This window comes from Octodon degus, unplaced genomic scaffold (assembly GCF_000260255.1).
Source record: "Octodon degus isolate 3935 unplaced genomic scaffold, OctDeg1.0 scaffold00072, whole genome shotgun sequence".
In the NCBI taxonomy this organism is placed as follows: Eukaryota; Metazoa; Chordata; class Mammalia; order Rodentia; family Octodontidae; genus Octodon; species Octodon degus.
The window spans coordinates 5,232,820-5,246,010 of record NW_004524648.1 but is presented as its reverse complement, the minus strand read 5'-3'; the positions used below and the strand labels follow the sequence as shown (position 1 = coordinate 5,246,010).

General features: G+C 42.3%; 2 protein-coding genes across 2 annotated transcripts in view; one reads left to right on the top strand and one right to left on the bottom strand.

The window, feature by feature from the left end:
- Positions 1-752: 752 nt before the first annotated feature.
- Positions 753-10,613, bottom strand: Sdf2 (stromal cell derived factor 2). Its single transcript, XM_004635410.2, has 3 exons — positions 10,229-10,613; positions 5,243-5,439; positions 753-1,577 (listed from the first exon to the last, which is right to left on the bottom strand). Exons 1-3 carry the CDS (start codon positions 10,377-10,379, stop codon positions 1,290-1,292), a joined length of 636 nt encoding a protein of 211 aa, XP_004635467.1. The 5' UTR covers positions 10,380-10,613; the 3' UTR covers positions 753-1,289.
- A 112-nt stretch (positions 10,614-10,725) lies between these two features.
- Positions 10,726-13,191, top strand: part of Supt6h (SPT6 homolog, histone chaperone) — a 45,080-nt gene continuing 42,614 nt past the window's right edge. The window contains exon 1 of the mRNA XM_004635409.2: positions 10,726-10,848. The gene's annotated coding sequence lies outside the window, so the exon portion shown is untranslated. The remainder of the gene's footprint in view (positions 10,849-13,191) is intronic.

Below are 13,191 nucleotides of genomic sequence, written 5' to 3'. Positions count from 1 at the left end.
ACAGTTAGATTCCTATCCCAAAATTATTTACTAGTTTTAAGAATTCAGTTCACTTGTCTGTCCAGATGCCCAGGCCCCTACCAAAAAAAGAAAAAGAAAAAAAAACAGGCAACACTCAACTGTTCTGTTTCTGCACTGATAAAAACAGTGTCTAAGTTATACTTTTTGTGAAGATTAAATGAGGTAACAGCTACAACATGATGCCTAGTATTTAGCAGTTAATGTTGGCTCTTCTTTCTACCTTTATACCTTTTTCTCATCTGCAGCAACAGATCCAGAGTAAAACATTTCTTTAGCTATACATTATGCTATATTTTTTGAGGATCTTTAGCCATAGTCACTAAAAAATTTAATGAGGTGCTTCGGGAGAAATAAAAAGAGACAGAAAGAAAAGGTTTGAGGACTGGCCAAATAGCTCAGTGGATTAAAGCACCTGCAAACAGGTGCAGGAGCCTGGGGTTCGATCCACAAGCCTGCCGTGCCGGCCCCACCCCTGGAGCAAGCTCAGACTGGGCATGGTGGCATACCTGTAATCCCAGCTCTTGGGAAGCTGTAAACAGGAGGATCACTACGAGTCTGATCTAGTAGTGAGACCCTGAACACTCTGTAGACCCTTCCCAAAAAAAAAAAAAAAAGGCTTGGATGTAAGTAAACCTAAAATGGCCCGTGCTGAGAACTTCCAACATCTCCAAAGTCTTAGGATTTGAGGATTAAGTATATCATGAAATAGCTATTAATAAATGACAACAAAGAAATGACAATAAATTTTTATCATTTCAGAGAAAGAAAAATAGTGGAGAATTCACACAAACAATCCATGCCAACAAATGGAGGTGAATCGTACGTAAAAAGAATTAAGATGTGTTATGTACATGTACCAACTCCCAACAATGAATATCATCATTATGTATTGCTGACATGTACTAGAAAAAAACAACAACAACAAAAAAAAAACGCATACAACAAAAAACTCCATGATGCTAAGCACCAAAGGAGGAGAAATTCCAGCTAGGAGGGAAATTTCCTTAGTTTCTTATGTCAGTATGAATAAAAAGCATCTGTGCCTTCACCAGTAAGTCTTCTACTCAGAACTGACTCAAGTCTAGGAGAGCAACCAATTTAAGAGTGGAGAGCTGCAGCTTCCAAACACGGCCACTGCTTTCTATTGTGTATCTTCATCTCCATGGGGACATGGTCACTGCCCAGGTGATGTGTAGCAGGGATGCTTGGGTGAAGCAGCAACAGGTCTATGAATACTGTGTAATGACAGTGGCTCTGCACCTCCGGAGTCATAGCTCTGCGTGATGTGCTTCTGCCTTCAACAACTCATTAGGTTTCATGAAGATGCCTTCCATGGCTTTCCAATAGTTGTTCTGGCTTGGCTGGGCCATGCCATGCACTTCTTTTTGTCCATTGATGGGGCGACCATATTGTTCTCCTGTGACAGACAGCAGTACTTCGGTGAAAGAATGTTTAAACCTCACCTCATCATCTCTCACCCAGTAGGGCCCATTACACAGCACTGTCCAGTCATCCAGATAATCACCTTCACCTTCCTCACCAAAAGCACTCACTTCCTAGAAAACACAGAAAGTGGCAACATTAGCATGACCAATACCCAGGCTTAAAGAGTAAACAAGGCAAAAGGAAGAAAGAGAAGCTGGTCTGGGGATGTAGCTCAGTGGTGCAGTGCAATAATAATAAGATAGGCTGGCGAGATAGCATTGGACTAAAGTGCCTACTTAGGCAAGCACAGGGACCGCGGTTTGATCCCTGGTACCACATGCCAAGACAGCCCCACGCCCAGGGCAGGCTGAGCCTGCCAGAGTCCAGGCATAGTGGCACATGCCTGTAATCCCAGCGCTGGGGAGGCTGAAAGCAGGAGGACCACCATGAGTCCAAGCTGCGTAGTGAGACCCTATAACAACCATAAACATAAATAAAAATAATAATAACAAAAATGACAAAAGGCTTTCCAGTGTTATTTAAAAAAAAAAATACATGCAGAAAAATAAGACGCAAAGGATATCTCAGAGAAAGATAAATTAATTACTATAAGATTATGGTCCTAGCCCAAAGTCTATAATTAATACTATATTTGTCTTTTATTTTCTATTAGTCTCAACCTTTTTTCTTTAGAGATAGGTTCTTGAAATAGCTATCAACAATTTACAATATAGGGATATAGGGGCTGGGGACATAGCTTGGTGGTCCAACTGCCTGCCTAGCAAGTGCAGGGACCCAGGTTTGATTCCTATTACTGAATGCTATGCTGGCCCCAGAACCACAGGCATGCTGTAATTGACAATATAGCGATTGGAAACAATTTCTTTTATCATTTCAGAGAAACAGAGCAGAATTCATACACATTAACAAGTTGCCTAGGCTGGCCTGAGCTCAAGTGAACCTCTTGTCTCAGCCTCCCTTATGAAAATACTTCACAATTCTTGTTATTTGACTTTAAGTAACTCTGTTTCATCCCTCTAAATATCTACCCCCCCACCCCGTGTGTCTGTGTGTGTGTGTGTGTGTGTACATGCACACTAAAGACTGAGCCTAGGACCATAAGCATGCTAAGCATAGATTCACTGAACTCCCTAGTTCCCTGTAACTAGTTTTTTTTTTTTTTTTGCGGAACCGGGGATTGAACTCAGGCCCTTGCGCCTACCAGGGAAGTGCATATTCCACTGGGCCATCTCCCCGGCCCCTCCCTGTAACTAGTTTTTAACTGACCTAGTGAAAAAGTTGGAAGAAGAATGGGCTTTAGATTGAAGTAGACCTAAAACTTCAGCTTGACTCCTTGTTATGTAAGTTCTTTGAGCTTTCATTTTGTCCTCAAAAAATGATGGCAATATAGTATTAAACAAAATATAGCAGATTCTCTATATTCCAATGTTCATCTCAGTCTCATTCTCCTTAAGGCCAACTATTTACAGTGACAACCAAAACCTGCTAGTTTTTAACGTTATTTATTTATTTATTTATTTATTTTGTGGAACCAGGGATTGAACTCAGGCCCTGTGCTTGCCAGGCAAGTGCTTATTCTACTGAGCCATCTCCCCAGCCCTTATAATTATAACTTTAGATGACAAAAAAACAGGTATTTGGAAATAGTCTGTAAAAAGGCAAAAGGAACGATGCATAAGCACAGTACTCTATCATATAAATTAAGTACCAATTAATTTAATTTAATTCCAGTTAATAATTCTGATGTGGGCCAGGGAGATAGCTCAGAGGCTTAAGAGCCTGCCTGACAAGTACAAGTTCTGAGTTCAATCCCTGGTACAAAAAAATACTACTACTAATTCTGGTGTTACTACACTATATACTGGAACTAAACAAATAAATGGATAGTGGATTATAGGAGTCAGGTATCTCATTGTTGCAGTGGGAATTTATAAAAACAGAAGAGGCTAGAATGATCTAGATGGTGATAGATTGGATTGAAGACGTGAGAAAAAAACCACTTAATGCTGGCCATAGTGGCACACGCCTGTAATCCCAGCACTAGGAATGTTGAGGCAGGAAGATTGTCCTGAGTTTGAGGCCAACCTAGTCTGCATAGTGAGTTCAAGGCCAGTCTGGACTATAGAGCAAGACCCTGTTTGAAAAAAAAAAGAACCCACTGTAGCTCAGTATACATATAGATGGCTAAATATATCCGTATTTACAGATATGTGTGCATACATACATACACACAAGTATGCATACATACAAACATTTCTTTGTTCTATCAGAACAAAAGAAATAACACCTAAGGGTCAGTAAGTTTATCTAAGACCTAAATCCTGGTTCCAATACCATTCTCCAATAAAGGGAGGTTGGGCTTTGTTACATCTTGTGTGTAGGTTCCCCTTAGGGCCTCATACAGCCATAAATGGGGCTTTTTCAGAGGTGGCTGAATCTAAAGTGTATGACTGATTCAGGGTACAATGCGGGGAGTAAGAGTGCTAAGATTAAGAATGGATGATTATTAAAATAGTCCACACTCTGGTCTGGTACTGCTCTACACCTGGTAGTCTGGATACAATGTAAGGGACAGAAAGAGGCTTGTCTTATCCCTTGGACTTCCTGCTTACCACGTCTGCCTGCACTGCTTTGGCATGGACTGTGATGTCCCTTTGGCATCACAGTGCTCTGTGATGTCCCTCTTCCATCCCACCCTGCCTTGAGCTAGCTAAACTTTCAGGGGATGTAGACCCCTTAGTGTCTTTTTTCTCCTATCCGCTACTCTAGAACATTTTTCCCATTAACACCTTACATTAGCAAGGTAAATCTGTTGTATCATTAGCGATGTAATCAAGATCAACAGCAAACAAAAATCATGTAGATAGATGTATCCTTGATAGGATGTGATGAAAATAGTTCATTACCTCTGCGATTTTCTTCCAAAGTATCTTTATAAACAAAGTCTCATCATAAGAAAAATATGATAAGATTCCAAAAGATGGGCATTAACAATATACCTGACTAGTAATCCTCCAAACTGTCATAGCCAATAGAAAACTAAAGAGACAACTAAGTGTAATGTGATACTCTGGGACAGAAAAAGAACATTAATTGGAAAGAAAGGAAAATAATCAGCTTGGAAAAAAAGATAAAAGAAAAATTAAAAAAAGAAAAGGAAGGGGGCTAGGGAGATGGCTCAGTGGAATAAGTGCCTCCCTGGCAAGTGCAAGGGCCTGAGTTTAATCCCCAGCGCCTCCTTAGGCAGACACAGGGATGGGGGTGGCGGGGAGTTCAATCCCCAGCATGCAGTGCTGGCCCCACCCATGGTCACGCTGAGAGGGCATTTTGAGACTGGCCTGGGCGGCACACTCCTGCAATCTCAGCTCTTGATAGGCGGATCACTACAAGTCCAATCTGGAGTCCTCTATGTAGTGAAACCCTGTGGACCCTGTAAACCCTGTACTAAAATACAAAAAATAAATAAACAAATGAAAAGGGAAATTATAGAATAAATTATGGACTTTAGTTGAGAAAAATATTGTTAGTGTTGCTTGTTTAGCTACAGAAAATTTACCATGCTCATATAAGGAGTAGGGGATAGGAGGAAAAAGACACTAAGGGGTCTACAACTCCTCAAAGTTCAAGTGGTCCAAGATCTGGAGGTTCACTGAAATGTACTCAGGATGTTCAAGGCCCAGGGAGACAGAGAGAATGAATAGAAAGGATTAAGAACTCAGAGATCAAATAAGCCAAATGAGTAATGCAATGAGTGATCCATTAGATGTCACCTCACCTGGTTTCCAGAAAGAGGTGAAGTGAAATGGTGACTATGAAGGTTTCGACCAGTGTTGACATGTGTCAGCCGGATAGGCTGGCCACATTTGATGGGAGTTCCTCTTTCACACACTGTGGCAGTCTTCCCTCGGATCCTCCAATAACTGTTGCTGTCATCCACAGAGGTTACACCTGTCACTGACTGCTGCCCACTGCCTGTAGTCAAAAAAAGAAAGGCAAGTGAGTACAACCTGATTCTTCTCTTTCCTATGGCCAACAATGTGCCTTGTATCATAAAACTGATGTACAAGGGTAGGAAAGAAACAATGCTTGGTGTTATGGTTTGTGTCTAGTTGTCCCCTATAAGCCTCATGCAGTCATGGGACAGACTTCTAGAGTTTGTGACTAACTAGTGATCCACTGGGATTATGGGTGTGAGTGCTGCTGGGACTGTGGGTGTGAGTACTAAACCCAGCCTGGGGCTATAGCCTGAATGCAATTTAAGGGAGACAGACTTGCTCTCTGTTGCCATTGTTGCTGTTGTTCCTCCCTTTTGCTCTTGCTGTCTTGCTGCCTTCCGCCACCATGAACTGCTGTGCTCTGCACTTGGTAATACTTTTTTCTTGTACAGCATTAAAGTACTTATGTAGGGCTGGGGAGATAGCTCAAGGGCATAAGCGCCTGCCTGGCAAGGGCAAGGTTCTGAGTTCAATCCCCAGTACTGCCAAAAAAAAATCTTATGTAAATTACTAAATGTGCTCATACATCATAGTTTTAGTTGTGATATGATATGTTAGCCAGGTATGGTGATGCATGCCTGTAATCCCAGCACTTGGGAGGGTGATGCAGGAGGATCACTGCAAATTCAAGACCAGCCTGGGCTACAAAGTGAGCTCAAGGCCAGCCTGAACTACATAGCAAGACCCTATCTCAAAAAGACAAGAAAAAAAGATACACTATATTTAAGTGTGCCAGCTCCAAAGAGCACTAGACATATGAGTACATATTAGTGTACGTCAGATATTTAAGCACATAATTTTAACATGTTTGTAATATTGTTCAATGTCTATTATGCATTACAATAAAAGTTTTCATATTTTACAATTAAAGTAAGATGACTTTATGCCACCAACATTTTTTTAAATTTTATTTATTTATTTATGTGTGTGTGTATGTGTGTGTGTGTGTGTGGCCAGATCAGCCCACCAGGAGGCAGGGCAGGCTGGCATGTGGTGCTGGGGGATTGAACCGTGGTCCCTGTTCTCCTGTGCTCCGCCAAGCTTGTTCTAAGTAGGTGCCCCAGACCACCGAGCCATCTCACCAGCCCCTTTTTTTTTTTTTAGACAGTGTTTCACTAAGCAGTCTGGGCTGGACTTGTACTCACTTTTATAGCCCCCAGGCTGTTCTCAAACTTGCAGAGATCCTCCTGTTTCAACAATCCAGGTACTGGGATTACAGATGTGCATCATCACACCCAATTCCATTAACTTTTTTTCAACTTTTATCCAAGCAGTCAATATAACTCTCAAACTCCTATGAGGAGCCTATCAATATACAGTATTATAAAAATATTTAACCAAGCTTGGCAGCATACACCTGCAATCCCAACACTCTGGGACGCTGAGGCAGGAGGATCAAAAGTTTAAGCTTAACCCAATCAATTTGGCAACTCACTAAGACACTGTTTCAAAATAGCAGCCCCCCCCCCCAATACCTCAGCGGATTAAAGTGCCTGAGCAGGCACAGGGGTCAGGGGTTCAATCCCTGGGCCTGCTGTGCCAGCCCCACCCCCAGGGTGTGCTGAGACAGCAATTGAGACTGGGCGTGGTGGCACACACCTGTAATCCTATAATCCCAGCACTTGGGAGGCTGAAAACAGGAAGATCACTGAGTCCCACCTATGTAGTGAGACTCTATAGAACCTGTACTAAATATTATACATATATTTATATATGTATGTATTGGGCTATATATGTAGCTACATGGTAGTCAGGCATAGTAATAACATGCCTGAAATCGCAGCACTTGGGAGGCTGAGGTAGGAGGATCATCACAAGTTCACAGCCAACCTATGCTACATTATAAGACCCTGTCTCCAATTTAAAAAAGAAAAAAAAAAAAAAATATATATATATATATTATTCATAGCTAATTAATATATACTGAGCATTTACCAGGTCTCAGGCACTAACTCAAGTCCTTTGCTTACATGTTATTTAATACATGCATCTGTTCTCTGAGTTAGGCATCATTATTAACTCCACATTACCTTTTTGCTTTGTTTTATGTCTTTAGTACAGGGTCTCCAGGGTCTCATACAGTTTGGACTCATAGTGATCCTTTTATTTTCAGCTTCCCAAGCACTGGGATTGTAGGCCCACCATGCCCAGTCTCAGCCCCATCACGCCCAGTCTCAACTACCATCTCAGGGGACCCAGCACATGACATGCCAGGGATCAAACCCCAGTCCCTGCACTAGGGATCAAACCAGATCAAACCCCAGTCCCTGCGTCTGCCTAAGCAGGCACTTTAATCCGCTGAGCTATCTGGCCAGGCCTCCACATTACCTTCAAGTGTTAGAAAGGATAACTATTATGCAGCTCTATCAAGAATGATGTTGAATTGGAAGTAACACTCTTCACTACTTAAGTTCCACAAAAGTTATCTTTCTTCTTGCCTTGTTTTTTGTCAGGTTCCTCCAAACAAGTTATTCTCATAAACTCCAGGGATATTCCTTTCCCTAGGGCTCTCATTCATTTCCCATTTCATTGAAAGCACCCCATACAGTATTTCCAGATACTTTCCTCAAATAGTCTCATTTAGTTTCTTGGCTCTATCTGATAATAAGCTTTAAATGGCACCTGCTTTTTAACCATGCAACATAGGTACTAGTTATCTGGATGAAAGTAACTATTAGTCCCTCTCTACTGCCTTCTCCCACTCAGCTCATGACTTGACTACTTTTTTTTTTTTTTTTTTTAAATAGTTTCTTGCTATGTAGTTCAGACTGGCTTTGAAATTGCTACCTAGCCTAGACTGGTCATAAACTTGTAATTTTCCTACTTTAGCCTCTGCAGTGCTAGCATTGCAAGCATCTGCCACCACATTTAGTACACTTTGTTACAACTTTTCTGCAAAAAGAAAAGAAAAAAAGGGAGGCTAGGGATATAGCTCAGTAGAGTAAGTGCTTGCTTGGTAAGTACAAGATACTGAGTTCTTAGTACACTTTGTTACATCTTTCTACAAAGGAAAAAAAAAAAAAAAAAAAGGAGGAGTGGGGAGATAGCTCTGTGGAATAAGTGCTTGCTTGGTAAGTGCAAGGTACTGGGTTTGATCTCTGGTACCACAAAAAAAAAAAAACAAAAAAACAAAAAAACAAAAAAAAAACAAAGAAAAGAAAAAAGGCAAACCAACAGCCCTTCATTTCAAGTTACTATCTCACAGCTCTTTCAGTCTTCACAGCCCTGCTCACTAAATTTCAGTCTCCATTTCATCTTTCATTTTTTTCCACCCCACCCTAATCCTTACACTTTGGGATTACCCAGAGTTCTGTTTCTATCTGTTCTTAGGTACTTGTTGGGACTCAGTACAAAAGCATTTGTATTTTTAACAAGGATCTCCAGTGCTTCACAGTTGACAAAGAATTTAATGTTCAAACTGTGCAATTTCATCCACTCTCATCACACCACAAACACCATCTGCCCAATGCTGTATCTAACTATATCTCAGGTTCAGCAAAGATCCCTCTTCTGAGCTCCAAGAGTATTTGAAACCTACAGTTTCTTACCTCTATCTCAATTCAGTAGATCCAAACTATAAAACCACATCAAATGTTTTTAAAGACTAAAATACAGTTGGTGCTCACTTAAATAACTGCTAGGTTAGGACATCTGAATGGGAATTCAGTTCCTTCCTTAGCTAAGGAAACAGGTTCCCAATCCTCCATCATGAACTATGCAGACCAGCCCATTTGAGAGAACTTCCTCTCAGCTAACAGCATCATCAGTCATCAAAGTTATCTCAAATACTACTCATACCTCCCTGTTTCTTCCTTCCTTCTTTTTCTTTTCAGTGATGGAGACATAACCCAAAGCTTTGCATATGGTGGGTAAATAGTCAATCATTGAGCTAATTCTCCAGCATTTCAACTTCTTTTTGTCTTTTTTTACTTTTTTTATTTGTGTGTGTGTGTGTGTGTGTGGCCAGCTCAACCCACCAGAGGGTGGGGCTGGCTGGCATGTGGTGCTGGGGGATTGAACCGCGGTCCCTGTGCTTTGCTAAGCTTGTTCTAAGTAGGTGCTTTAGACCACTGAGCCATCTCACCAGCCCCTGTCTTTTTTTTTTTTTTTTATAAAATGTATTTGGTACAGGGTCTCACCACGCAGCTCAGACTCATGATCCTCCTGTTTTCAGCCTCCCCAGCGCTGGGATTACAGGCATGCGCCACCATGACTAAATTCGGTCGCTGGCTTAGCAGGCCCTGGGGGCGGGGCCGGCGGGGCATGCAGGACTGGGGATCAAACCCTGGTTCCTGAGCTTGCCAAAGCAGGCGCTTAGTCCAATGAGCTATTTTGCTGGCCCTTTACTTTCTTTCTCTTGACTTTACAGATTCACTATATCAACTATATCTAGAACAATATTAGGCACATCGTAGATGTTCCTTAAATCTATTCGGAACGAACAAATTGTCATGAAGCATTTTGATCTCATACGGTAAAATTCAGCTTCCTTTGCAATGCCTACTACTGCATTCAGTTCCTTATAAGAAAATTAGGGCTGGGGAGATAGCTCGGAGGTCTAAGCGCCTGCCTGGCAATCGCAAGGACCCGGGTTCAAACTACATAGAAGCAGATATTACGACTAAATTGCCTTGAAACAGCGCAGTCGTCCATCTCACCTCCTCTGGACCTCTGAAACCTCCCCCGGGTACCCCTAACCAGGGCCCCGCCCCCTCCGGAGTCTACCAGGCCCTTCCAGCCCACTTCAACCCGGTACCCAGCTGTACCTGACCCATAGCGCACGTCGTGTGAGTGAAGTCGGACATTATGGCGCGTGTTGAGCAGCTTCAGCACAGAACCGCAAGTAACGACAGCCAGATTGGATGCTCCTACAGCGTTCCATAAACCTCCGAACAACAAGAGAGGTACAACAGCCATCCTAGCTGGACCTCAGTCGCCCTAATCTTCGAAGAAAATTTAGCCCCTCCCCGGAACCAGAAGCTGAGGCGGAAGCAATGAAAAGAGGAAGGGAAGAAGCTCTCAGGTGATCTTTATGGTTCCTTCGGCTAGAGCGTCCTGACGAACCCTCCGGGCCAGGCTGTATTCGATCTCCTCTCTGTGTTTCGAGGCCTGTGTGACAGCTGCTTTCCCAATTCGCTTTCTGGGAGCTTCCGCACTCTCCAGACAAAAACGTCCCAAAGAGCCAAAGAGAAGAGAGCAAGCCGTGGCCCGCCCACTCTCGGTGACAGGGAGCCGGAAGTGACGTAGCACGTTGACGCAGCAGTGGCGGCGGTCGCGGCAGAGGGGCCGTGCGGTGGGTCCTTACTATCCTTTCCCAGTCTCGGTTCGACGACTCCATTTTCCTCGGTTGGGGTTTTGCGCACCGGAGAAGCGGCGGACCTAGCAGGTAAAGCTCAAACTGGAGAGCGTGTTTCTCGTTTGGGTCAGGTGGGGAACCGGACTGCTACGGCCTGGTCGCGTAAGGGAAGAGGCATTAGGGAGCCGTCAGCGGAAAGAAGGGGGCTCCCCCAGGCCTTTCCTACTCTACGAGAGGCGAGGAAGAGAAAGGCAGGGTAGCTGCTCTTCGCCAAACAGAGTAACATATGGAACCGGTGAATTGGGTGGGTGGCCTGTTGAATCGACAGGCTTCGTAGGGTTACGTCTTTCGGAGCTTTTTGAAAAGTGGGCCACAGGAAAAGACCAGGAATGGGAAGAACCTAGGGCCAATGACCTGCAGTCAGACGATCGAATTGTTTATTCTGGGAACGGTGAATCCTATCTGGCTTCCAGCAACTCAGTTATCAGGCGGGATGGGGGGGGATGGTATGCTATATTATAGTGCTTCCGATATTGTTAAAAAAAAAAATAGAACTTTTTGGAGATGCTTGCAGCCTTCATCTTTTTCTGAAGATTAGAGGTCTTGTAGAAGTACCTGAAGCCCGTCCATTTTCCATAGATTCAGTTTTTCAAACATTTCCAAACGCCTACCATAAAACATCAGAATGGACTAAGTCTTAACTTTATCTTCTTGCAGTTTCTGTCTTTTACTCCTAGCACTCTCTTGAGCTAGCAGGAGCAATTCATCTCTCTGGGTTGTCACAAGAACTGATATTAATTTCCTTTGGAAAGGAAGCTTAAGGTTCTAAAAACACGCCCATGAAAATTAAATGTAGTGTCCCAAGGAGCAAGGGAGTATTAAGCTATGTCACGGTATGAGCAGTATTAAATTGGACTAATTTCTTAAGAAAAAATATAGTTCCACTACAGGTTATCAGTTTTAAGTCTTTAGTGTTTGGTTTCAGATGAGCTTCTCACTGTGTTACCTAGGCTTCTTTGAGACTCCTGAGCTTGATCTTCCCCATACCTGGAAAGGGTGCATATTACCCTGCCTAGCCTAAATATTCAGTATTTTAATTGCAAAATTGTGACTCTTGTCCCATCCATGGAGAATTTCACATCCATTCCACTAGTACAAACTCATTTTTATTCATTTGGCTTATGTAGTGACTAGATTAGGTTAACATTATCATCACTGTCTGAGAGGTTTTAATCTCATCAAGAGATTAATTAAATCAGAAAGTGATACAATTTAGAAAGACTGGGCCATATTTCACTTTTTTTTTTTTTTTTTTGCGGAACCGGGTATTGAACTCAGGCCCTTGCGCTTGCCAGGGAAGTGCTGTGAGCCATCTCCCCAGCCCATATTTCACATTTTTTAAAGGAGACTTCACAAAAGAGAAAGCTTGCTTATTATTAGAAACATGATCTTTAGAGGAAAATTGATTTGCCCTTGCGTCTATGTTCTTGATCTTAAATGGTATTACTGTCTATACTGTAGATAACATTGGTTTCCTTCCTCTATGTTGTTTCCCAGTACAACCAACCACCAAATCCTATCTCCAAGAAACCATGTGTTCCCAGAGCTGGGAATGTAGAGCACCTGCCTAGCATGCCCAAGATGTTGAATTCAGTCCCCAGTACTGCAGCAAAACAAGAACATGCACACACTGCTCCCTACAGCATACAAATTTTTATTTTTGGTATCCCTCACCTGCCTCTCCAATTACCATTGTAATTTTTTTAATTTCATAACCAGATTTCCATCTCTTGCCAATTCAACTTTCTCACTTTTTATTCATTGTTGAGATTCTAGTGTCCTCCTTTTTTTTTTTTTTTTTTTCTCCCCAGAACCAGTGATTGAACTCAGGCCCTTGTGCTTGCCAGGCAAGTGCTTATTCTACTGAGCCATCTCCCCGGTCCCTAGTGTCCTCCCTCTGACCAATCCATTAAAATTACTCTTATCAGGGTCACCAGTGACTTCTTCCAGTGAATACTTTTGTTTCCATTATCCTGGACTATTTGACACAGTTACTCCTCTCTTGAAACTTCTGGTTTCACTAATACTTGGCTCAGATTTTCTCCATTTACCTGGCTTTTTTTTTTTTTTTTTTTTTGTCTTCTGTTAGTCACTTGTCCTCTCTACCTATGTTTAAAAAAAAAAAAAAGGTAAGGTGGGTTTTTTCAGGGTTTAGTCCTGAGTCTTCTGTATGCTTCCCGTAGGTGATCCAGTCCCAGAGTCTTACTTATTATCTGAAAGCTAGCAACTCCCAAGTTTAAATCTCTAGCCTATCCTCTCCTTTCTTGATTTCAGAATTATATGTCAGAATGCTTATTTAATTAGATTGTCTTAGGCACCCAAAGCTAACCTAATCAAAAGAAAATTTTGGTTTTCCCATTATTTTTTTTTTAA